This window comes from Medicago truncatula, chromosome 5 (assembly GCF_003473485.1).
Source record: "Medicago truncatula cultivar Jemalong A17 chromosome 5, MtrunA17r5.0-ANR, whole genome shotgun sequence".
NCBI classification, from domain to species: domain Eukaryota; kingdom Viridiplantae; phylum Streptophyta; class Magnoliopsida; order Fabales; family Fabaceae; genus Medicago; species Medicago truncatula.
Window position 1 is genome coordinate 7,351,147 of NC_053046.1, and position 25,051 is coordinate 7,376,197.

A 25,051-nucleotide genomic window follows, 5' to 3' on the forward strand; every position below is an offset into this window, starting at 1 on the left:
AAAAAAAACGTTTTGATTTTATCCTTGACCTCTTTTCATTCCTAGAGCCGAGCCTCCAAATTCTAAAAAACGACCCTGCGGATGAGCTTCCTTACACAGAATATCCTATAAATTAATTCTACAAAATTTGCAAGATTTCTCGAACAACAAACATTTTTTAAGAACTCTGACTCTATTATATGTCTAAACTCAAGTTCAAACCTGAGTGATTGGTTAAGCTAAAGAAAAAGAAAAAAGATATGGTCATCAAATTATAAAGATTGAACAATTTAATATCTTAAATTTGTGAAATGTTAATTATATTTTCTAAATTAATTCATTTCAATCAACTTAAATTATTTAAAGATTTTTTGTTTTGATTCAACAAAAGATTATTTAAAATAATATATATTTCTTTTGCTAGTTTTGGATTAATATTTTTCAAACAAATATTTTAATGGAGGGACTAATTTAACTAAGAATCTTTAATTTGAGATAATTTAATTAACATTCAATTGACTAAATGTATAGGGTGAGATTTTCTAATGACACTCTGTTTAATCCTGGTTGCACCCCAAAATGACAAAATTACCTTTTCATAAAATTTAATTTTCAAAAAGCATCTTCCTTTTTCTTGATTACACCCTAAAATCCCTCTTCGTTTTAAGTAGGTCATGTAGACTTAGTTTCAGTAGGTCATGTAAACTGAGTTTAAGCGTACATACTTAACCTCAGTTTAAGTAGGTCATGTAAACCGAGTTTAAGTGCACATTTAAAAGTTCAATTTTGTTCAATGATTCTACGTAATCTCAGTTTAAGTATGTACATGTGAACTTATTTTAAGTAGGTCATATAAACTAAGTTTAAGTGTACATACTTAAACTCAATTTAAGTAGATCATGTAAACTTAGTTTAAGTGTACATTTAAAAGTTCAAATCTTATTCAATGATTCTACGTCCAGTTTAAGTATGTACATGTAAACTTATTTTAAGTAGGTCATATAAACTAAGTTTAAGTGTGCATACTTAAACTCAGTTTAAATAGATCATGTAAACTTAGATTAAGTAGCTCATGTAAACTGAGTTTAAGTACACATACTTAAACTCAAGTTTAAGTAAGTCATGTAAACTGAGTTTAAGTGTACATCTAAAATTTCAACCTTGTTCAATGATTATACGTAATATCAGTTTAAGTATATACATGTAAACTTAGTTTAAGTAGGTCATGTAACCTGAGTTTAAGTATGTACATACTTAAACTCAGTTTAAGTAGGTTATGTAAACTAAGTTTAAGTAAATTATGTAAACTAAGTTTACATGAACCTGCTTAAACTGAATTTTAGTTAACCTCAACAATGTAAAACTGAAACTGTCGTACAGTGCAGTTGAACAAGAAGAAGAAAATTGAAACCAGCATTATTGAAAAAGAAGAAAAAATTCACTTATTTATATGCAATCGAGTATGAATGAAAGATGTTTTGATTCACTCTTTAATCTTCCTTAGAGATTAATTGAACATCATGATTGTTTGATCGTTGGTGGGTGAAAGAGAGTGAAATTTTAGAGTGACAATGAATGAAATCAAGATTTTAAGAAAATTTATATAAAAGGACAATTTTTGTATTATCAAAAACTTTTTTAAAAAACTGGGTGTAACCAGAAATATATAGGGTGGTAATAAAAAAACTCATAAAATTTTCCTTAAAAACAAATCACCATAATATTTCAAAATATAAATGATGGTGAATTAATGTGTTTTTATGTTTATTCTTTACCTAACTCTTACCATTTTAATCACCATAATATTTTCCTTTAAAAAAAAATCACCATAATATTTTAAAATATAAATGATAGTGTATTAATATGTTTTTATGTTTATTCTTAATATAAATAAATACGTTTTTTTGTCTAAGTCCTCTGATCCTCATGAAAAAGGGATTGGACCTTCCACTCACTCATGTCTGGAATTTCACACCATATAGATTATTTTGAAAAACATAGAATATAATGTAAATTATACTACAAATCTTCACTAAAATTGATAATTCTTGGTGAACTGTGCCTCTCTTAATCTAAATTTTCTGTAACAACAAAAAATACTACAACATGAATGTATGCCATGTGGTTAATATTCAAATAATTAATAAAGATTATTATTTGTAAAATAATACATGCTTCACTTTTTTTAATACGTGTGAAGACATTAAAAATCAATTGATTTAGGACTGGGGGAATCAAATGTTGAAGAACACCTAGAAAAGAATGCTAATTTTTTCAACAGCAGAAGTCAACTTATAACCTTAAGAAACATATTTAATTTATCCCAAATTCACCTGAAAATGCAATTTATCTTGAAAGAAAAAATTGAAGACCAAAACAGGGAAAAGAAAAGTATTGATAGGTCTAAACAAAAACAAAAAAAAAAACATTTCAATATGATAGTACAAACATTTTGTGTCTGCATCTTACTTGCATCCAATGTTTTCATAACGCCAATTTTATTTTTATCCTAAACAAATTAAAAACTATAACTTTAATTTTGCCTATAAGCAATATAATTGGTTAAAGCAACTAAAGGAGCAGCCTTTTCAACATCAAATCCAATGAGACAATCATGCGCATCCTTAATCAATTTGTCAGCAAACTCCTTAGATTTTTCCAATCCCAAAAGCTTAGGATAAGTAGCTTTATCAGCAGTCAAATCTTTCCCAGCAGTTTTCCCTAATTCCTCAGATGATTTAGTAACATCAAGAATGTCATCAACAACTTGAAACAATAATCCAATATACCTAGCAAATTTCCTTAATTTTTCAATTTCATCTTCAGTGCCACCACCAACTATTGCTCCCATAACAACCGCGGCTTCTAATAAAGCCGCGGTTTTACGAAGATGAATAAACTCTAGTGTCTCTAATCCCACGTTTGATTTTCCTTCTGATTCCAAATCAACAATTTGTCCAGCAACTAGTCCTTCTTTTCCAACAGCTTTTGCCAGCTCAGCAATTGCTCTAACAATTCTTTCAGGTGGGACCCCTATGGTTGAAACAGCCACGTGTTCAAACGCGAAGGAAAGTAGTGCATCCCCGGCAAGGACAGCTACGTCCTCACCGTAGACTTTGTGGTTTGTTGGCTTTCCTCGTCTGAGATCGTCGTTATCCATGCACGGTAGATCATCATGGATTAACGACATGGTGTGGATCATTTCCACAGCGCATGCCGATGGAATTGATGCTTCTTCTTTGCCGCCTACAAGTCCGCAGGCGGCAATACAGAGTACCGGACGGACACGCTTTCCTCCAGCGAGGAGAGAGTATCGCATAGCTTCGTAAATCTTCTCGGGTTCTTGTAGTACAATTGCTTCATCCAATGCTTTGTTCACTATATTGGCTTTTTCAAGCATGTAGCCATTGAAATTAAAATTGAAATTGGGTATGGTTTCTTCTTCGGTTTTTTTGTCTTTCACTATGTTTGTATTAGTGAGGACTGCAGAGAGTTTGAGAGAGGGAAAAGAAGAAACCAATTTGTTTCTTGTTTGTTGTTGATTGGTAGATGAGAAAATGGGAATAGCTAGGAAGGGAATGATAGTTTGGATTTTGGTTGTGATTGTTTGGTTCAACATAGAATTGGGACCAAGATTCATGGAACTCATTATTGGTGATTGATATTTGTGTGGTTATGCTCTTGTGTTCACCACCTTGTTATATTTATATAGAGTTCCAACGAGGTTTCTCTTTGATGTTTATCAAATTGTTCACATTATTATATTATATTTTTAAATAATCATATACTTTGTACGTATGTCAAAAAGAAAAGAATCATATACAAATACAATGAATTTTTTAGATTTTGACCAAAATTTTGATTTTGACCATAATTGTATTTAATATATTTTTAATTATAATGATATTTTTGGGTTGTTTAGAAAAAAAAAAAAAAAATTTACTTTAAAATTATTGTCTATTTTTGTATTTGCCATTTTAAGATTATTACTTGTAATTTTTTTTTGACAAAAACGAGGATATTAAAAATTAAGGTTGGGTAGATGACAAACACAGAATTTGGAAATCGATGTATTTTTAAGAAGAGGGAATCTGTTTTGCCAATTTGTCGGTATTTTCTTATGATTCACATAACGACTAAACATAAACCATGAAGCAGTTTATCCAAAAAAAAAATAAAAATGAACCTAATTGTTTGATGCAACGTTTTAAAAACTGAACCAAACCGGTCAATTAAACTGATTAAATCATGAATTTATCGGTTCGTTGACTGGTTTATTACAAGTATCCCTTAGTTTTTCTTTTTTCTTTTTAATGACAAATGTAAATATATAATAAATAAAGAAAGAAATGAGGACGAATATACTTTAGTTTGATTTGAATGGGACTCAATTGATTACGATCGGTTCAACAGATTCATATTTTTTAACTTGTTTAAATATTTATTTATTATTTTTCAAAAAAAAAATTATGTTGTTTAATTATTGTTGAAGTGCTTCAGTCAATTGAATTATATAATCTAGTTGTCTCACTTATTTGACTTTTTATATGATTTTAAAATATTAGTTTGATACGGTTTTATTATATGATTTTAAAATATTAGTTTGATACGGTTTTAAAATATTATTTTTCTCATGAAGAATAGTCAGAACGAAGAGATGGACATGACTATTAATTAATTAAGTATTATCTCAATCTCAACCCATTTGGGTTGATCTAGTGACCAGTAATGTTGTCTTACGGCCTTGTAGTGTGCTCATGTTCGATTTTCCATGGCGTTTATTCAGTTGGATTAGTTTGACTTCTTTAAAAAAAAATGTTTACACAACCTTACCCAAATCAAAAACCTTCATCAAATGGTGTCAAGAACCTAAACAAGACTCAAATCTCCATAAACCTACAATTTAACTTCCATATAAAGCTATAATTGTCAAGGTTAATGTTCTATTAAGTATCCAATTTCCCTCTTCATATTAATGGTAATTAACACTAATTTTTATTGCATGTCTAACAGAAGAAAATTTGCAAAAATCAGAAGATTTGAACAAGTTTGGCTTCAAGGGGAAGAAAGCAATGATATTGGCAAACTTGGAAGGCCAACTGAGGAGATAACAAGAAATTGTCATGTGTTTTGTGGATTAATGAGAAATTTGGTACCATACCAAAGAAAATTATAGAACATATCAAGAAGAACTTGAGACATCTTACTGACCTTACTTCTAAATATAGCATTAAGGATCAAATCAAGGCTAAGGAATTTGACGAGACCTTGAAGTTAATTCAGTTGTTGATAACTCCATACATGAAAATATATTTGGATCAGTATTTTATAGCAGAAGATATGTTTCTATCTATCAAATAAATGATCAACTTGGTTGATCCTGGTTCAATGGACTACCAACCATCTTTTATCCTAGGTTTGGGACATTATTGGTAATGTCATCACTTCTATCCTTAATATTCTTAATAATAGATGATCTTAGAAATTTTAATAATACCCTCATATACCTTAAATTAATCACCATAATCAAAAGTATTATTAATATTATCGTTAATCCCTATCAAAGTACACTTTCATTCCTGAAGATTTATAATTCATAACACCATTACTGCTCAAGAAGCTTTTCATACCCAAAATAAAATAATACAAGTAAATAAAGGTTTTGTTGGTATAAAATTTGGCATGGAAAAGATGTATATGATAGGGTTGAATGAAAATTCCTATAAAGCACTTTACTATCCATGGGATTTTCCGATAATCTAGTTAATACCATTATAAATTGTGTTAGATTTGTTGTTTCTTTCTCCATTCTCATAAATGGCAAACCCTCGAATTATTTCAAACTTGAAAGAGAAATTATACAACGAGATATTATATCTCCTTACCTTTTCATAATATGTGCAAAAGTACTTTCTAGGATTTAGCTAGTACCTTTTCATAATATCTCCTTACAACCATATATTATGAATTGTGTTAGATTTGTTTTGTTCTCGACTTATTTTAAAAAGTGTGAATAAAAAAAAACATCATATTACTTTAGCCAAGAATTCCCCGCTCCCCATAATTCATCTACATTTTGTGTTGTACGGTTGATGCCAAAGAAGCTAATTAATTAGAGCTGTCAAAACGGACGGCCCGACCTGTTTAGGGCCGGTTCTAACGGGCTTCGGGCTTTATCGGGCCGGGCCAAAAAGCCCGGTTGAAAAACGGGCTTGAAATATACTACCTGAGCCCGGCCCTACATGGGCCGGCCTGTATTAAAAATTATATATATATATATTTTTTTTATAAATAATGTCTAGAACAAAAATAAATTGTAAACATTTTCGTACAAACGTCGTAAACTAAAACGGCGAGGAAAGCAGTTTTAAATAAATTAGATACGTTATGGTTATAGATATTTATATATTCGATCTTTAAAATTATAAATAACGAAACAAATAAATATAATTTTATATTACATGTATATTTGTGTCAATTCATTGAATTTTCACTTTTATTTATTACATTGATAATCAACTAAGTAAAGAATTATTTGACAAATATATATAATTTATAGGATTTTTTTTGTTATGCGGGCTAGTGGGCTACCCTCGGTCCGTTCGGGCTGGCCCTAACGGGTAGCGGGCTTTTTAAGTCCGGGCTAAAAAGCCCTATTAAAATTCGGGCTCAATATTTAAGGTCCAATCCCTATAATTAATCGGGCTAAACGGGCCGGCCCATACGGCCCGGTCCGTTTTGACAGCTCTATAAGTAATATCAAGATATTTTTAAGAGTTATCAAGAAGCCTTGCGCTAGAAGATAAACCTCAACAAATTAGAGATGAGTTTTAATGGAAATGTGAATCCAAAAATAAAGCATCAATTTCAAAGATGGATTCCCATCATGATTACAAATATAATTAGTACTAGATATCTAGGTCTACCAAAATATGTGAGAAAATTTAAAATATCAAGGGTGTAACTATTTGACTAAGAGAGAATTTGGAAGAAATTGAAAGGTTGAAAAGAGAAGTGCATTTCTTTTTCTGGAAGAGGTTTTCTCATCGTATTGGTGGCAAAAGCTATTCTACGTATGTTACAAGTTTCTTCCTTCTTCCTGAAGGTATTTGTGAGCAGCTAGAGATCAGAATACCCTTTTTTTGCTCATGGTGCATCACTAAAGAAGAAGCTACTAATCATATTTTCATGCAATGGAACTGGGAATTCAAATTTGGTTCGGATCCCACTTAGTACTAATTTTAAATCTTGCATAGAGTTAAGTTTAAATATGGTTCACCTTAGAGTTTTGATGTTAAAAACTATCATAGAGGACCAAAAGAGATAACGACAAAATATTTATGGGACCAAATTGAGACACTTTATAGTTAGAGGACCAAAATGAAATTCAAAAATAAGTTAAGGGATCAAAACATGTATTAAGCCGTATAACTATTATAGCAAACTATTATATATTGATAGCATTTTAATCATATTCTAGAAATAAAAATATTTATGAAGACAAAGATTTGCCCATTTTAGATTCAATCAACATTGCTTTAGATTCTGCCTCGTGTTTCTTTAAAAGCAATAGAGAACAGTAATGGGTCAAGAAACCATAGTGGAAATAATAACAAAAAGAAGACACAACAGAATAATATTCAAAGCAAAATGTGACGAAAATATGATATAGCAGCTGCGACGACTTGGAGAATGCAAGGTTAATTACAATGATGCCATATTTGATGTTTTTGATGTTAAATATGTTCATCTGGAACAAAACAAAGCAGCACACATTTTAGTTATAGGTGTGTTAGAGTATACCTATAGAACTTGGGTTGAAACAATATATGATGAGAACCAGTCTATATTATAATATCTACTATTTTCTTCTTCAAAAAAATAATATCTTTCTATTTTGATTAAAAAAAAATATAAATATTTTAATAGTTTTAGTAGATATTTTTTAAAGAGATGATTGGAGAAGAGAAAATTTTTACTAACATTGTTTGTTTTGAAATATTAAATTACACTTTTAAAATTTAAAAGACTACATCATTCCACTATTAACTATAATAATTAATAATAATAATGAAATATTTATTAAAATCAACAATTTTAATTAGATTCTAGAATGAGTAGTGTAATTTTTTACTATAGATTCATCCACTACACAATAAAATTGTTAATGGATTGAATTCAATTGTTCCAATTAATAATATGGATGAATCCAATTCATCTACTTTATTTAAATTCAATGTATCAATTTTTTTAATGAAATCCAATGAATCACTTTAATGTTTTTTTAATAAAACATATTTTTTATGGTAAAATACATAATTATATAATTTTCTATTTCTTTTATATTTTTTCTTATGATAAAAACAAGATAATATAATTTATGTATTTTTTATGATAAAAATGTAATTATAAAAACCAATTTTGTAGAAAAATAGAATTATAAAAAATATTTAAAATACTCTGACATTTTGACCAACCCTTAATTTTGACCAAATTCTAATGACTTTATAATATTTTAATTGATGTGAGAATGTCTATCTAGAGGACTATAATCATTTATAATTTTTAAATGACTTAAAACACATGTTGTAAATTTCTCCAACATAAAATAGGGTAATATATGTTTACCCCTCTAATATAGATGATTTCCGATTTATTTCCTGTAATTTTTTTTAGATTCCAACCATATAAAATGAAGATTTTGCACAAAAGGAATACTATGGACACTATTTTATCAACACTCTCTCTAACACCAACTTTTTAATTGAAGGAAATTAATGTATGTCCCGCTATTTTAAGTAAAACTCATTTCCAAAGTGTGAGACTCACCTTATTGTAAACCAATAAAAAAAGTGAATGTTTGAAAGAGTGTTGCTAGCACTAAATACTCACTGACCCCATTTGATTCATGTTATACGCTGATGTGGTATGTGTTGTGGTATGTGTCTGTGAATTTACTTATGTTTTTTTTTTTTTTTTTCATTCATTACATGTGTATATGTTTTGACATGTCACTATTTTATTAAAAAAAAAACATAAAAAACCTTCATATATATATATATATATATATATATATGTATATTTCTCTCTTTTTTAGATTTCTCTATTCCTAAAACCTTCATCCCTTATTCTCTATCAAACAAAAGAAATAAAAACTCAGATGAATCTCTTGTTTTCTCTATCCATGGTCATTACTTTCTTCTCCCCATTAATCAATTATTCATCGCCAAATTCTTTAGCAAAACTTCATCCCTTCGTCTCAAACCCATAAAATTATGGGCTTTGGAAGTTGGCTGGAGGGTTTAGTCACAGACATTGATGAGGGCATCTGCAAAGGATTTCTAGGCTTTTGGGAGCTTTGTTTGTTTGGTCGATTTTTTTTAGAATAGAATCATCATGGAACTTCCATGAGATTAATACATGGTTCAGTGGCGAAGCCACGTGAGGATATGGGATGGTCATGGCCTCCCCATTGAAATAGATTGGGAATTACTAAATTACCCTTGACTTAACATGAAAATTACAACCCCTGTCATCCTCAATTTCTTTTCTTCCTAAAACGTGTACTCACTTAATAATCATCTTCTTCTTCTCTCTGCGACACCCTCCTCCATTCCATCCATCACCTTCATTTCACATCGCGACAATTACGTCCTCCATCTTCGTTCAAGCTCACTCGTTTGTCTCCGTCCATCTCTATGTCCGTCTCGAGACTCCAGCTCTCCACAAACCCTACTTGTAGCTTGTAATTGTAAGTTAATTTTTCTATCTCCTGCTTCAATTTCCCTTCGATTTGTTTTTTTCCTTCGATTTTTGAATCATGTGTGGTTTATTGTCGTTTTTGTTGTTTGGTAATGAGTTTGGTATTTTGAGTTGGTTTCACTTAAATTTCTCCATAACCCCAATTAACCCCTTTCTATACTCTGTTCAAGGAAAGAGAAAATTGAATATAAATTGGTTGAAATTGAATCTGTCAAATGTGTTATTTGATTTTGAAACTAGTTGAAAATTTGAAATCGATTACAAACTAAAACAACAAGGTAAAAATAAATTGAAACTTAAAATTGGGTTGATTTTGAAATTGTTTCACTAAACCATGTAAATTGGTTGAAATTGCTTCGTTAAGAGTCTTAGCATTATGATTGTAATATCCACAAATCAAAAGGATGTCGGTCATACGAAGTGTGTATCTAAAATAGGGTCGTTATCAAATGCAATTAGAAAACTATCACTTGTATGGTATAGAGAATCATCCAAGGTGGTTTCAACACACTTGGTTTGGCATGTTTCCTTTGTGGCTAGAATATTCACCGTCAGAAGATGCTCCATATTGCTTACGATGTTATCTCTTTAGCAAAAAAAATCAAGTGGACGTCTTGGGGTCACATGTATTCATTTATATGTAGTTTAATTTTTTGATGATCCACTTTATGTATTATGTAGTTTAAATTTTTGATAATCTATTTTATATGGCTTAATTACATTTTTGGTCCTCATGTTTTAGTCTACTCACGAAATTGGTCGTGCCCTTTTAAAACAGAACAAAACTTTCCTTCGGTTATCATTTTTGTTGCACTTTTCGTCCTACCCCCCATTTTTTCTTCCAAAAATGCACATATGGCAAATGAAGGCCTATGTGGCATTACCACTCTGAAAAATGCTATTTACATGTCATTAAAAACAAGAATTTTTAAAAAACAAAAATCCTATTTAATTTCAAAAAACAATTATATCATTTTAAATATTTAAAAAAAACAAAAATTAAAAGAAAGAGGAAATCATCCCCTTCATCAAATTCAGAAACCCTAATTCCCAAATTGGGTTTCAATTCAATTTTCTCCTTCATCGTTTTCTCCTTCATTCATCCTCATCATCCCCTTCATCATTTTGTTCTTCAATTTTCGCAAGCTTCTGCCCTGTTCTTGAAATCGAAAATGTCACAATATACTGTGTCTAGTAACAGTTGTGCTTCACGTAGGAGAGATGTGCGTTTTTGGGTCCCACCATGATGGTTCATCTCCAACTTTTGCTTTACCCTTATCTGCCATGGTCGAATCGAGCTGATGGAGGCAAGGAAGAAGAAGATGAATTTTTCGTTTCTAGGAGGCAAGGAGAAGAGAAATCGAATTGGGGATTTTGAGAAAACAGGGTTTCTATTAAGTTTCCCCCCTTATATATCTTTAATTTTTAATTTATTCTTATTTATGAAAATGTTAAAATGTTTTTCCATAATAATATAATTAATTTCTTCAATTTTATAAATGATATTATCCACATATGCAGTGCCACATAGGTGTTTTATTTGCCACATCAGTTAAAAATCTGACACATGTGCGTTTTTGGAGGAAAAAATGGGGGGTAGGATGAAAAGTGCAACAAAAATGATAACTGAAGGATAGTTTTGTTTTGTTTTAAAAGAGCAGGACCAATTTCGTGAGTAGACCAAAACACGAGGACCAAAAGTGTAATTAAGCCATTTTATATTTATTACAAGTTAAATGTGTTGTATACAATATGATTTATATATTTTAGTTTATTTTGATGGCGGTCATCCTAAACTTTTTTGTCTGGCTCCGCCAGTAATAGGGTTCAAGATCGTTTTCGGTAGATTTGGGACTGCAGTGGGTGAGCTCAATGTGTTTTATTGTGGATTTGGAATAGTTGTGTAGGTTGGTGAACTCAGAGAATGAGATGGTGAACCGTACAACTTGTAATCGCTAGAGCATAACTCATCGTGTTTTATGTTCTCTCCTGATGAAGTGATCAAATGGAAATGGAAACGGAAAAGAGACAACAAAACACAGAGGTAATCATGTGTATAAGTTGGTTACCGAGTGGTGTTGAGTTGCTTTGAATCACACTTCAAAAAAATAAATCTTTAATTTCAATATTGCAAAGATGAAAAATATTTTGGGGTTTTTTCATGTGGTTAAATTGAATAATTAGCTAGTAAAGTATAAACTTTTATATATAATATACAAATCAATCCCATCTTTCGGCTATTATTTTTCCTTTTACGCTGATTTCAATCCCAAAACTAAAGATTGGAAGGACATATGACCTATCCAATCTTTTTTGTTAGCTAGTACAAATAAAAAAAGTTTACAGATAGACGGTTAGTAATCATCTTCCCTGATACTAAAAGGGACAAACAATCTTTATTTTTTTAGAATACAGAATTATTTTCAAAACAATTTTTTTTTTTTTATTCTTTCTAGAGATAATATTAGTATTAAATAAGATGATAACATGAGTATCTAGGTTATATATATACATGGCAACAAAACTCATACTCGTGGATAATGTGGATACCCACCTGAACCAAACCCATTTTGACGGGTCTTCTTCGATTTTAAGACACGGGTAATGGGGATATAGGCATCCACCCCGAACCCATACTTAAACCCGTCTCAAATGTAGAAAATTAATTTATTATCGCTTTTATATAAATAGTAATCGAAACCCTAAATCATTTTACTCACATAGTTAGAGTCGCAATCTTTGAGACGACGCTCACTTATCATAGTTCTCTCTTATCTCCTTCCATATCTCACATTCTCGACCCCTCTCTTCTCCATCACCATAGCCATCGATCGATATCATCTCTACCCTGGATAATGCATTACAACATTGCGCTCGGAGCTGAAAAATACTTTTATTTTTACTAAAAAATTACCCACTATGAGGATGAAACAGGTTTACCGAACCCGCCAGAAACAGATATGAGATTCCATTTCTCATTCCCCCGAATATATATAGGATAACGGGTAACTATTTAAGTGTAGGGTATGAAAATGGAAGAAGGTAAAACCGTCCCCATTCTGCCCTATTGCCATGCCTGGTTAAATACATGTAAAACAAAAACAAACAAACAAAAACTAAAAACGTGAAATATATAGATATCGTTCGTGAATAGAAAATAGAGTTAAAAAAATAAAACCAACGAAGCGAGTTTGTTTATAGAGAAGCGCAAAAGAAAACATCGCTGAGCTGTGAAATCAACTCAGTTTAGTTCTTTTTTTTTCAATCTTCTCAATCAATCAGGTTCGTTCCTCCGTTCCTCTCACGCTATTCTCTTATTCCTATCTCTCAATTATCGATCCCTTTCCCCTTTCCTTTTCTAGGGTTTCTGTTTTTCTAATTCATAATTTACCTTTATCTCTCTCTAATTGACATTTTATTTTAATTTATATTTAAACGAACTATCTAGTATCTGTGATTTCTTTGTTTTTCCGTACGCGTTGAAGTTCTACGTTTAGATCGCGGTGCTTTTTGTTGAATCGGTGTGATTAAGTGTTTTTTTTACCTAAACGCGATCTTATTCTTGTTTATCATGATTAATCATTCTAATTTGTGTCGATTCTTTGATATCATTATTCATTACGGGACAAAATTAGTTGGGTTAAGTTTAATGTGTAACCTAGCTAATTTTTTGTTATTATTAAGCTTGTGAATATTTGTTGCTTCTGAAAAAGGTTCTGTTTGATTGCAAAAGCTATGAAGCTGTTTGGTATCGAGTTGGTTTGTTGTCTCGTAATCACGATGAGCTACTTTTTTTTTTTTTTTTTTTAAGGGTTGGTAATTTGGAGTTCGGTTGTAAAGTTTGACCAAGAGTTGTTCTATCCAAAAATCGAACTCAAACTCAGGTGAGCTACTGTGATTTTGCAAAAGCTATGTAGTGTTGCTTTTGCAAAATCGCGGTGACTTACAATGATTTTGGCAAACCCACCGTGATATTAAACATACAATTTTTGGTTGGATTAAGGAACTAGATAGGGACAGGGTTGATTGTTTTTTTTTTTTATTTTTTTTTTTATTGTGTTTTTGTTTTAGTCTGTTTGTTGTTCTTATTGAAAGGAAGTTGTAGATGTTGTTTTTGCTTGGATAATTTCGTTGTCTGTGATGTGAAGTGTTCTAATGCTGGTTGATGTCGTTCTTGTAGGAATATGATTAAACTATTTAAAGTAAAGGAAAAGCAAAGAGAACAAGCTGAAAATGCCAGTAATGGAGTACCTGTTAAGAAGCAAAGTGCTGGCGAGTTGCGTCTTCACAAAGGTTACCTTTTTCTTATTGAATTATTTACTTTTTTTAGCGTTTCATCGTGTAAAATTTGTGTGGCACTTGCCCCTACCCACGGCCAGAATGCTTGAATCGAGAGGGAAAGGCAAGCAATAAAGGTTTAGTGCTAATGTGTAGTTGCCAGAGCAGGAATTTTTTGGGGGCTTGGTTGTTTGGGCCTTGGAGTGTGACTGGAGAGGATGCTGGCGAGAATGAAATCCAGAAATAAATTACACTATTATTTTGGCTGTTTCATTTGACTACCGAAGATATATGTTTTGGTTTGCTGCTTTACGTTCTAGAAGTTTATAGTTGATATAGGATGAAAATGAAAAGCATAATCTACATAATGTAGTTAGGTGTTGAAGGGAACATTTTTTTTTTCATACTGAATGTCATACAGCTTGCATTTTCTAACAACGACCAATCTTCAGTAAACTGCAGATATTTAATGATTGGCCCATTCTCTTCCTCCTTTCTTTTTCATCGAGTTTTAATCGCTGTCTATCTCTCTATTTCCTTCTCATCCCTATTTATATATTTCTTTCTTTGTGACTCTGTCCTCATTGTTAATTGATTCAAGAGCTGCTAATAATGATACTTTTGGTGAATTTAATTTCTTGCAATATGTTTCTAGTTTATCGTTTTTGAAGGTTATTAGTTCTTTTTCTATTTTGTTAATTCTGCAGTTTGTGTGTGTATATATTATACTCCTATGAAAACCCTCCATGCTTCTGATATAAGCTGCAATGTCATCTGCCATACTCTTATGGTGGATTTTAGGCTTGCTGCCATGTACCACCATCATCCTCTAATAACATTGCGTAAAATGGGTAAAATTGTACAAAGGTAGATGTATGTTGTATTACTATTTTTTCGGATGAGGCACAAAAAGAAACAAGGTAGAGATAAGTGAATGGAAACCCTTGAGATGTGGTAGTAAGAATGATCTAGGAGTTGAATTAGCAGGGTTGCATTGTTTTCCGTGATAATTTACTGTAGGCTCTCCTGCTTTGAGGAGGACAGGGACCAGATAATTTTATTGTTGAATGATTTTTAATTTAAATATTGAGTATTCTCACAGTATATTATGACAAAAGAAAATTGTAGAAGCAAATAATGATTCCTTTATTTGATTTTCTTTTGTTCTGGTGGCCGTGAAGTGTGAATGTTCTTATGCTTGGAGTGCCTATACTTGTTAAGTGATAACCTTGGGGGTGAGAAAACTATGTGATTGTTCTTTTTCTTTCTTGGGCGGCTGTATATTCTCCCATTATATTTAATGAAGTTTTTTTATCTTGAAAATTTGGAGTTTATTCTCAATTACATCCTTAGTAGTTTTATTAGTGATTCATCTGACCATTAGCCAGCTTAAACATGTAGACTGCTATCCTTTGAAGGGTTATAAGCTCACTAGGTTAGCTGCTGTTCTGAGACATTTCTTATGTCGTTTTTCAATCTTTGCCTATAGTTTCCGCCACTTTATTTTGTTATACAAGTCTTTTCACAGTGAATGTTTCTTTCAGATATAAGTGAGCTGAATCTACCAAAGTCTTGCACCATGCAATTTCCCAATGGCAAAGATGACCTGATGAACTTCGAAGTTTTGATTCGACCAGATGATGGATATTACTTGTAAGGAAGTTGCCACTTTATCTTTTTGTTATTTTCTACCTGTAGCCTAACTTTATAATTGACTCTTGTTTAAGGCTTTGATGTCCCTCTGCTGTCTTTATATCTTGTTATTTGTTTGGTTTGCTTTCATCTTTAAATGCTAAATTCAATGTATAATCTGGTAGTAAGATCTACACCGTCACCGACGAAAAACAGAAAATCTCGTTAACCACCACTATGCTGTTTTTTGTTACAGAGGAGGTGCATTTTTGTTTTCCTTCAATGTGTCTCCCATCTATCCACATGAAGCACCCAAGGTGAAGTGCAAGACAAAGGTAGGATCAACTTCATTATGTATTTAACTACAATTCATGTTTCTGGGTGTCTACCTTGCTTTCATATTCTGTTTTAATGTAGTAAATTTATTTGTATCATTATGTGTATATGCAGGTCTACCATCCAAATATTGACTTGGAAGGAAATGTGTGTCTCAACATCTTAAGAGAAGACTGGAAGCCTGTCCTTAATATAAACACTGTCATCTATGGCTTGTATCATCTCTTCACAGTATGGCTCTATTTTTTAACATATCGGGGTTTTGATACTTGAAATTTATTTGAACAGGGATACTTGAAATTTATCGACTCTAATCTATTACTTATTTGTACAGGAGCCAAATTACGAGGATCCCCTGAATCATGATGCTGCCGCTGTCTTGAGAGATAACCCAAAGATGTTTGAATCTAATGTGAGGAGGGCAATGTCTGGTGGGTATGTGGGACAAACCTTCTTCCCCCGCTGTATGTAAACCATGCTCAACAACTTCCAAGCCCTTTTGAAATATATTATCAATGCCCATGGTTTGTAAAATTTATTTTAAGAAAATTGCATTTTACTTTCGTCAGTATGTTATTTTTCTTGGTGGAGGAGCATCAGGATAGTTCCTTAGACCACCAAACGCATCTTAAAGCCAAACAAGTGGAATGTTGATGTAACTTATGTGCTTTATGGAATGTTGACGTACTATTCTAAACAATCAGAAAATGGGTTCAGCGGTCGATATTTGTGTTGTCTCTTCGCATTTTATGTTGATTCTTGTCTGTTCCTTGAATTCTCAAATCTAAAGCATGCTCCAACGCTCGTAATGCTTTCATTCTTTTTGAGAAGCCAAATAAGCAGAAACATAAGAGCTACACAATTTGTGTACTCTGTTAGCCTTTTATTTTTTAATAAGCGCTCAAGTTTCTGTAGATGTCTATATACAACGTTGAAAAACCGCTATTCACTTTTGTGGAATAGTTAATAATCTTCAAGCTACATTTAAACTAATTTCTTTAAACTGAGATCTGTTAGCATAATACAATGAATTTTCTTCTCAGGCCAGTGTGTTTTTCTAGAGGTTCTAAGCTGCTGCTGTAAAATTTATTAGTTTGTGCTGTGGAGTTGATTCAATATATACATTATCACTTAATGTGCAGTACTGTGTACAGTTGATAAACAGCAGAATGAAGCTGCCAAGTGCCATATAACTGTATGACCATAACATTCATCACTGACCCATCTCCATTTTAATATCAAACTCTCGTTGGTGAAAGGAGACAAAAACCAAAGTTATCGTTTGTCTTCTCCGTATTTTCTTTTCCAATGGAATAATTTGTAAATTTCTCCCTTGCTTTGATGCGAGTTTTGTGCCTCCGTCAGTTCACTGAAGCTCATTTGGTAGTGCCACTCTATTTTGTGCCTTTAGACAACATACATCGTTAATTAAATGAATGTAATATGTAAAGTTTTGCTTATAATAATGACTGGAGGGTCTACGATTTTGTTGATATACTGTACTTGTGACAAATCATTTTGATATATATTTGATTAGGTGTCAATCCTTGTAGTTTTATGACAACAAAAGATGACCATAACATGAAATTCAAGTGACATCAAATACGAAAACAAAATCAACTTGGTTTAAAATGCTAAAGGTAAAAGACAAATGACCCAGATCACAAAACACCAATATCTTTTTTTTACTTACCATGTTATTGGTACAAAATTTCTACATTTGTTTAGTAGTGACTAATCTTCATCAAAAAAACCACCTGTGAGTTATATACAAGGTGAGTTCTCCCCTCCCAAAAAAAAAAAAACCAAATATGAAAAAACCAAATAAAACGTAACATCCATCAAATCAATTTTGGGTGCCCAAAGCAGCTAATGCTCTAAAATCATTCAGCTGAGCAATAACGTCAAAGTATATGGGACTTGTGAGCATTTTCTTGTTCTTTTAGCAGAAGATTAACATTGTTAAAGGTACAAGGAAAAGCGCATCGCTTAATTGAAAAAATAAGGGAGGTCAATGTCAATCTAAAAAGTAGAGGTATTTATGATGTTTAAATAGACCTTAGGAGAGGTTGTGTAATTTTCCCTTTTGAAATGTTTGGTACTTAATATGTCCGATCCGTTTGGCTACATTTGCCATCTCAAGTATAAGCAATTGTTCAGAACGAGTTCATTTATCAGCCTCACCTCATGATGGGCTCCATTCACGCAAACTACCGTTCTTAGTTACTGTCTCACATCATCTCCTCTTCTTTCAGGGCTTGCATTCTAGCATTTTCGCGGTCCTTCTTAAATATATAATACAATGGCGTGTAACACAAGCAACACAATCCAAATGGAATTGCCATCATTGAAAGAAGTCCCTTTGACAAGGCAAGAGCCTCAGCTGAAGATCCTTTGATAGGATCAACAGATTTAGAATTGTAGCCAAACATTTTCTCTGCAAGAATGCCAACCAAAGGAGCTGCAACAGAAGAGAATGAGCCTTCAAAAGCTCTATCAAATGCATAAATCATTGTCCTGTGTTTGACTGGGACTACCTCAGAAAACATCGGTGCATTTGCAGCCGTACCATTCCAGCTTATAGTTAGTCCCATAAAAAAGAGTGTGATCGAAAAGGTAAGAAAACTAGTTACTGACTGAGGTATCACTCTAAGAAGAAACCATGAGAATGGAATGCCCATAAAGGCGCTGAATTGCGCGCACATGATACGACCTGAATATGGATAGATTTGTGTCAGTTGATCAGCGATTGACCCTCCTATCAAGGATCCCATAGCACATCCAATAGCAAAAAGACTTAGGAGGGTTGCAGAAGTATTATTATCAAAACCTGCATAGTGAGCAAATTCATTGTGTCAAGCAAGTAGATATAAAAGGATTCATATTACAGCACATTTTAGAATCATTACTCCTTTCATAAAATTTGAAGAAGTAATGTATGTTATTACACCATTTCCAATACTTGGTTCCAATATTTTAAAATTCGGACCAAACCAGCCGGTTCAGTCAGTTGAGCTAGGAATCGGCTAGTTCGCTAATTTGTTTTAGATTTTCATCTTTTACATTTTTAATCTTTTTTACTTTTTTATTTATTCGTCATCCTGTTCAACAATGGTTGAACCGATTGAGCCATAACCTGGAGATCTCGGCTGATTGGATGTCCAGTTCGGGTTTTAACACATTGCTTGGTTCTCGTGTGTGTTCTTACCCATCAGAACCTATTCTTGTGTTTTGTTACATTTGAGTATGACAAATGACCTTGTGCAAAATTATAGAAGTAAGTTAAAAACACAAGTTGGACTCTATTATTGGAGTGAAAAGTAGTTGGCACTCTCAAATCTCATGTGGTATCTTTGGACCACAAGAAAGGTTAAGAACCGAAGTTGAGTTCTTGCAATAACGGTGCTGCTGGTGATCTTAGAATACAATTTTGCAAAGTTGCATTATCATGTTAATATAGAGAAGAAAGCTTCATGCTCACCAATTAGTTCGAACCACATTGTGAAGAAGACCATGGCAGTCCATGGTAGTGACCCAATAATGCCCTGTAAGACAATTACTTGGAATGTTTGAACTTTGATGACAGATTTAGTGGCTGCCCAAGAGTACCTCCAAGTTGATGTCACACTAGCATTGCCATTATAGATAGAATCATCCCTGCTGACACACAAAGCTGATTTACAAACAATTACATATCAAAGACATATGAAAGCATTAAGTTATTTGTCAGTTAGTCATGAGGATTTAAACAATATGACAGTTTGAAGGCATTTATTTACTAGGTCAACAAAATACCGTGCTAAATTTCGAACTGGATTACCTACATCAAAAGAATCCAGCACTCATTCGGTAAATCAAAAACTGAATGGCTAAATAAATCAAAAACAATTTAAACTACTGATCAAAATCAGATGGTTGAGATCTTCCTACAGCCACTATTTGACTACAAAGAATCTATTTCCCTAAATTTCTGATCCCGGTTCCATGTAGTTTAATTCACTCGGTCATCAAGTCAACACCATCCGATCAAGCACAAAATTTGAGCCTTTATCAAACGGTATTGAGCTGCTGACTCAATGAATATAGGAGATTGCTCTCTACGAGGAATCTGTTTACCTAAATTTCACATGAGTTATGTATGATGTAGAATGTTGTTCCTTACCTTTCGGAACTCTCACTAGCATCTTGAATGGGAGAAAATCTTTTTCTTGGATCATCCACGTATAGTAAAACAAGGATTCCAATAAATGCACTCAAACTTGCCATCAAAACAAAGGCACATCTCCATCCATCTATTCCCCAAAACTTCTGACCAGCCATGACAGTAGCCATAACACCACCTCCAATTCCTCCTACAGTACCAATAAAACTTACTACTCCAAATCCAACTCCTCTAACTCCTTCCCTATAACTATCAGCAATGAATGATTGCAATGCTGGAATCACAATTGCCAAACCAAATCCATTTATAGCTCTCCAAAATGCAACCTGCTTAAAATCGTGGCAAGCGCTAACAGCAGCTGTAGATAACGCCCAACAGAATGTTCCCATAGCAAGTATTGTTGGTCTATCATAGTTAATTACAAGTATACCAGCTAGCGGTGATGATAGTCCTTGAACAAAGTTCCTTATGAATGTGAGGTAACCTAAATCAGACGGGCCTGCATGGAATGCTTCACTAACTTCTTTGTAGACTGCTGGAAGAAGATTTTCATCGGCACGCTCCATTATAGCAGCTAGGTTGATAAGAATGAGAGAAAGAGACACGCCATAAATCTGTATTGTTGTTCTGTGGAGAATAAAATATTATGGTAAGGCTAGATGATTGCAATTCATTATGTATAATTAAAAGGAATGGAAATAAGTTAGTAAAAGGATGAAGATCATACAAAATTAGGTGAAAAATGATGTAAGTTTATGACCTGATTTTTCTCAGTATCACTGAACTACAAGCTTTTTAATGAAAATTCTAAATTAATACATATATTTAACCCTTTTAAGTGTGATATATGTTATTATAAGTTGTTTATTATGCTAATGATCAAGGTTGTTTACATTCCATTACTAATGCAATCTCAAGCTTCATTATTATAAGAGTTCTATTTGGCCATTAATTTCATGCCTTGTCTAACTGATCCATTAATTTCAGCTTGGTGAAAGAGCAACAACAACAACCAAGTCTTGTCCCACTAAGTGGGGTCAGCTACATGGATCAAATTACGTCATAATGTTTATCGTAAACCATATTTCGATCCAACTTATTAATCTCTAGATTTTTCTAAATAGTTTCTCTTATGGTTTTTCTAGGCTTTCCTCTGCCTCTAGTGATATGACTATCCTCCATCTGATCTACTCTCCTTACTACAGAATCTACATATCTTCTCTCTACATGCCAAACCACCTAAACCTATTTTCCACCATATTTTCTACTATAGGTGTTACCTGAACTCTCTCTCTAACATTGTCATTTCTAATTCTATCTCGTCCAGTCTTACCAGAAATGAAACACACAACACAGCATCCTCATCTCCGTTTGTCATAACTTGCAAGTTTGTCATAACTCCAATTTGGTGCATGTTTGGAATGACAGGGAATTCGATAGAATCATCGTGCTTCACCATAATTTAGACAAAAGCTACATTTTAGATCTTCAACATAATCCCCATATCACCATAATTTCCTCAAACTCACCTAATTCCAAACATAGACTTCATACCTTGTTTGCTTCATGAGAGGTAGGCAAAAAGATGTTTTAAAACCCCATTGTTAAATTTCCTAGACTAAACGTTACTTATGGGTATGTACTATGTACGTAGTATCAGTCTGAATTAGAAATCAATAGTTCTTCTAACTATATAAAGTTTACAAAAAAAGGTGATAATATATAGTTAAGAAATCAATAGAAGATTCATATAAAACATGTGTCTTAATGAAATAAAAGTTGAAACCCAAAAATTGTAGATAACTGAATTCAAATAAGAGAGAGAGAGAGAGAGAGAGAGAGAGAGAGAGAGAGAGAGAGAGAGAGAGAGAGAGAGAGAGAGAGAGAGAGAGAGAGAGAGAGAGAGAGAGAGAGAGAGGGAGGGAGGGAGAAGTACCGACTTCATGGTTTGAGGAGTGGAAAATGATGATTTGGATTGAAGTACAGAAGTTGTGGTATGTTTGTTATGTGTTCGAATGAGTCCCATGATATGATATGATATGAGAATCCAAAATCCAAAATCCAAAGAAAGAAGAAAATAACCAACACAAACGCCACAAAACCAGCGTTCTTGGTGGATCTGACGCAATAGACTAAAAACAACAAATATAGTAACTCTTTTGTACAATATATATACGATGTTATTATAATTGGTGTGTCTGAAATATATACACAAAGAAAGGTCAATAGAAAAATCTAACCGTCCAAGACATCATAGATAATAAAACAATGAATATTCATCGGATCAACGTGGATTGTACGATATTAACTAACATTAACATTCCATCTCGTCTCACCTTTGATTGGACCCACACTTGCATTCGTGGCTAGAAGGAATAGAAGAAGACACAATGAAAATCTAAAATATCAACTAAAATCTCTGATGAAACCTTAGTATATAGCCCATATAAATAATATTCCAAGCAATGTATGGCACACAATATAAAGGCAATGCTGACATGTATAAGATTTAGACATTGTAATGATATTCCAACCAAGGAGATGTGGCTTTGAAAATGTATTAAGAAGTGCATTCCAGCTATTGACCTCCAAACACTAGACCCCAACAGACTATCCTCAAGAATGTGGAATAAAAACCCACCACTGCAACCACATGATGGATATCTTGGGTCAACTATCATGTCCCTACGAGCATGTTGATCATTAGTGAGTAGGAATACATCTTTGAGCTATATATATCTTCCACAGTTAAAATCTTAGTCTCTCTGGCCCTGAGCATTTCCAAAATCATTATGAAGTCTTAAAATTATTTATCTATTACTTTTTATTTATCTACTATGAAGAATGATTTTTTTCCAGTTTATGTTATCATAAACTATAGTTTACCGTGTACTACGCGCACTCTATATAAATTGAATCCTAAACTCATTTTTTTTTTTTTTTTATCATAAACTATAATTCACCGTAAACGACAGTTTAGGTTAAAAATATGAGCTTATTTTTTCTTTCTTTCTTAAATATGAGAGTGTATGATGTGAATGAAGAAGAAATATGAACGAGTATCTTTAAAATATAGATATCATATGTACATCGTGTTTATCTTTAACTTTCTTTTACTTTTTATCTTCAATAACTTACACACATTTAAATAATACATGCAAAAATTAAAAGAGAGATTTGGTGAAATAGACATACATGTGAAGGTGTAGAACCGGATAGAAAATCCCTATGAAGCTTCTGTGTTTATTGAGATCGACTTTGGACTTTTCTTGTGTAACTTTGATGGAGGGCAAAGAAGACCTCCTTCTGTGGAGCCGTGCCTTCAGTGAGATATTATAGAAGAGCTAAAATTCTTACATTGTGTCATGATACAAATCAAGGACCAATCTCAGGTGAACAATTTTTGTGGCGAAGGCACCCCAAAAAGTAATGGAGGTGTGTAAATGTTTCATGGGCACGACGGAGATGGACCCTCCGCCAGGGGCGGTTTTACCACCCAGCTAGCCTGGGCACACGCCCGGATCTCGTAGGAGACCCATAGTGCCACTGCAGTCATCAACTTACCTATAATTATAATATTATCCATAATACATTATATGTTACATGGTGTTGTAGTGGATAGGCGTGCTCCCTAACCCTACTAGGGCGTGGGTTCGATCCATGGTAACTTTCTTTTTCTTTTTTTATATTCAAAAAATTTGTCCTATTGGGACTTGAACCGCCGTTCATGTTAGTTTCAACAAAACAAACCACTGCACCAATTCACAAATTTTCTAATATTATAGAATTGTTTAATATATATTCTCGAAATAATTGGCAAAATATTTTGCCCAGGATCTGCAAAATTCCTGACTCCGCGACTGCCCTCCGCTGCACAAGCAGAACAGAGATTAACGACAAGATTCACCCATCGAGCAAGTAGGGAAAAGAAAGGGAGGATGGCCGTCCAACTTGTATGAGATTTTTTTTTTAAACCAAGAGGTCAAATTTCGGGGAACAAACTCGTAAATTATGGATGGTGATTTTTTACTTTTACAGGTGCTCGGGATGATTTTTGCGAGATTTCAAAAATTATTAACTTTTTTTTTTCTCTTATACTCCCAAAACAAACAAATAATTATTATTTATAAGCTTTATGTGACAAATTCTGAAATAAGATTGTCATTATTAGAAATCCATTTGGGGTTGGCTTGGGATATTGGAGTTTACAACTAAAATTATAAACATATATAATTAACTAAAATTTATGATAATAGCATAAGTAATAACTTACTTGTGATTGAGTGGAATTTTTTTTGGATAGTTTGGTAGAGTTTTGAGAGAGAGAGTGAAAATTTTAAATTTTTAGAGAGAAGATGGTGACGATGGAGTGTCTGGATTCCGGCTACTGGCTAGAATATGTATCTCACGCAGCGGCAGTTAACTACCGCTGAGGCCAGCGGCACTTAACTGATGTCGGCTTCCTCAACGGTAGTTAACTTCCGCTGGGGGCTTTTAAGGAATTTCCATGTGTTTAATATGACGTTTTTGAAGTAAGAACAACAATTTTCTAAAATATTTGTCGGGATTAGGGTGTTACACCTAACCCCATTTTTGGTATTAATTTAGGGCCCGTTTGCTATAATTTTTTTTAAATGGATTTTTGTAGTAAGACATGAATGTTCTGCTTATCTCTAGGTGTTTGTGTTTATGTCTCTATGAAATGGTTGAAGTTGAAATGGACAAATGATTTTGTTTTTGTTTTGAAGTTTCTTTTGTGGGGTTGTTTTATTTTGATTAGTGGATTGAGTATTGTTATAAGGTCTATAATGGGGTTTGATAATTCAATTTTAGTACTCCCTCCGTCCCAAATTATATGACGTTTTGGGCATTTAACACATATTAAGAAAAGTAATTAATATT

The 25,051-nt window shown here is 32.8% G+C and overlaps 3 protein-coding genes across 3 annotated transcripts; 1 reads left to right on the forward strand and 2 right to left on the reverse strand.

The window, feature by feature from the left end:
* Nucleotides 1-2,360: 2,360 nt before the first annotated feature.
* Nucleotides 2,361-3,648, reverse strand: LOC11407094 (geranylgeranyl pyrophosphate synthase 7, chloroplastic). The gene has a single exon (XM_003611876.4). The coding sequence runs from the start codon at nucleotides 3,626-3,628 to the stop codon at nucleotides 2,513-2,515; it is 1,116 nt and encodes a 371-aa protein (XP_003611924.1). The 5' UTR covers nucleotides 3,629-3,648; the 3' UTR covers nucleotides 2,361-2,512.
* Nucleotides 3,649-12,866: 9,218 nt separating this feature from the next.
* LOC11408646 (NEDD8-conjugating enzyme Ubc12) lies at nucleotides 12,867-16,713 on the forward strand. The gene is made up of 6 exons (XM_013598065.3): nucleotides 12,867-13,023; nucleotides 13,922-14,034; nucleotides 15,564-15,672; nucleotides 15,908-15,986; nucleotides 16,102-16,218; nucleotides 16,322-16,713. Exons 2-6 carry the CDS (start codon nucleotides 13,926-13,928, stop codon nucleotides 16,457-16,459), a joined length of 552 nt encoding a protein of 183 aa, XP_013453519.1. The 5' UTR covers nucleotides 12,867-13,023; nucleotides 13,922-13,925; the 3' UTR covers nucleotides 16,460-16,713.
* A 933-nt stretch (nucleotides 16,714-17,646) lies between these two features.
* On the reverse strand, nucleotides 17,647-22,319 carry LOC11409946 (uncharacterized). Its single transcript, XM_003611879.4, has 4 exons — nucleotides 22,090-22,319; nucleotides 20,150-20,776; nucleotides 19,469-19,644; nucleotides 17,647-18,817 (listed from the first exon to the last, which is right to left on the reverse strand). The coding sequence occupies exons 1-4, from the start codon at nucleotides 22,173-22,175 to the stop codon at nucleotides 18,219-18,221; spliced, it is 1,488 nt and encodes a 495-aa protein (XP_003611927.2). The 5' UTR covers nucleotides 22,176-22,319; the 3' UTR covers nucleotides 17,647-18,218.
* Between the last annotated feature and the right edge of the window lie 2,732 nt (nucleotides 22,320-25,051).

Excerpts from the sequence above, each read along its gene's own strand:
- LOC11407094 (XM_003611876.4), bottom strand. The coding sequence starts at position 3,628 with ATGAGTTCCATGAATCTTGGTCCCAATTCTATGTTGAACCAAACAATC.
- LOC11408646 (XM_013598065.3), top strand. The coding sequence starts at position 13,926 with ATGATTAAACTATTTAAAGTAAAGGAAAAGCAAAGAGAACAAGCTGAA. Across the intron at positions 15,673-15,907 it reads CCAGATGATGGATATTACTT|AGGAGGTGCATTTTTGTTTT; the intron begins GTAAGGAAGTTG and ends TTTTTGTTACAG. Across the intron at positions 15,987-16,101 it reads AGGTGAAGTGCAAGACAAAG|GTCTACCATCCAAATATTGA; the intron begins GTAGGATCAACT and ends GTGTATATGCAG.
- LOC11409946 (XM_003611879.4), bottom strand. The coding sequence starts at position 22,175 with ATGGGACTCATTCGAACACATAACAAACATACCACAACTTCTGTACTT. Across the intron at positions 19,645-20,149 it reads GCTAGTGAGAGTTCCGAAAG|GGATGATTCTATCTATAATG; the intron begins GTAAGGAACAAC and ends GTGTGTCAGCAG. Across the intron at positions 18,818-19,468 it reads AATGTGGTTCGAACTAATTG|GTTTTGATAATAATACTTCT; the intron begins GTGAGCATGAAG and ends CTCACTATGCAG.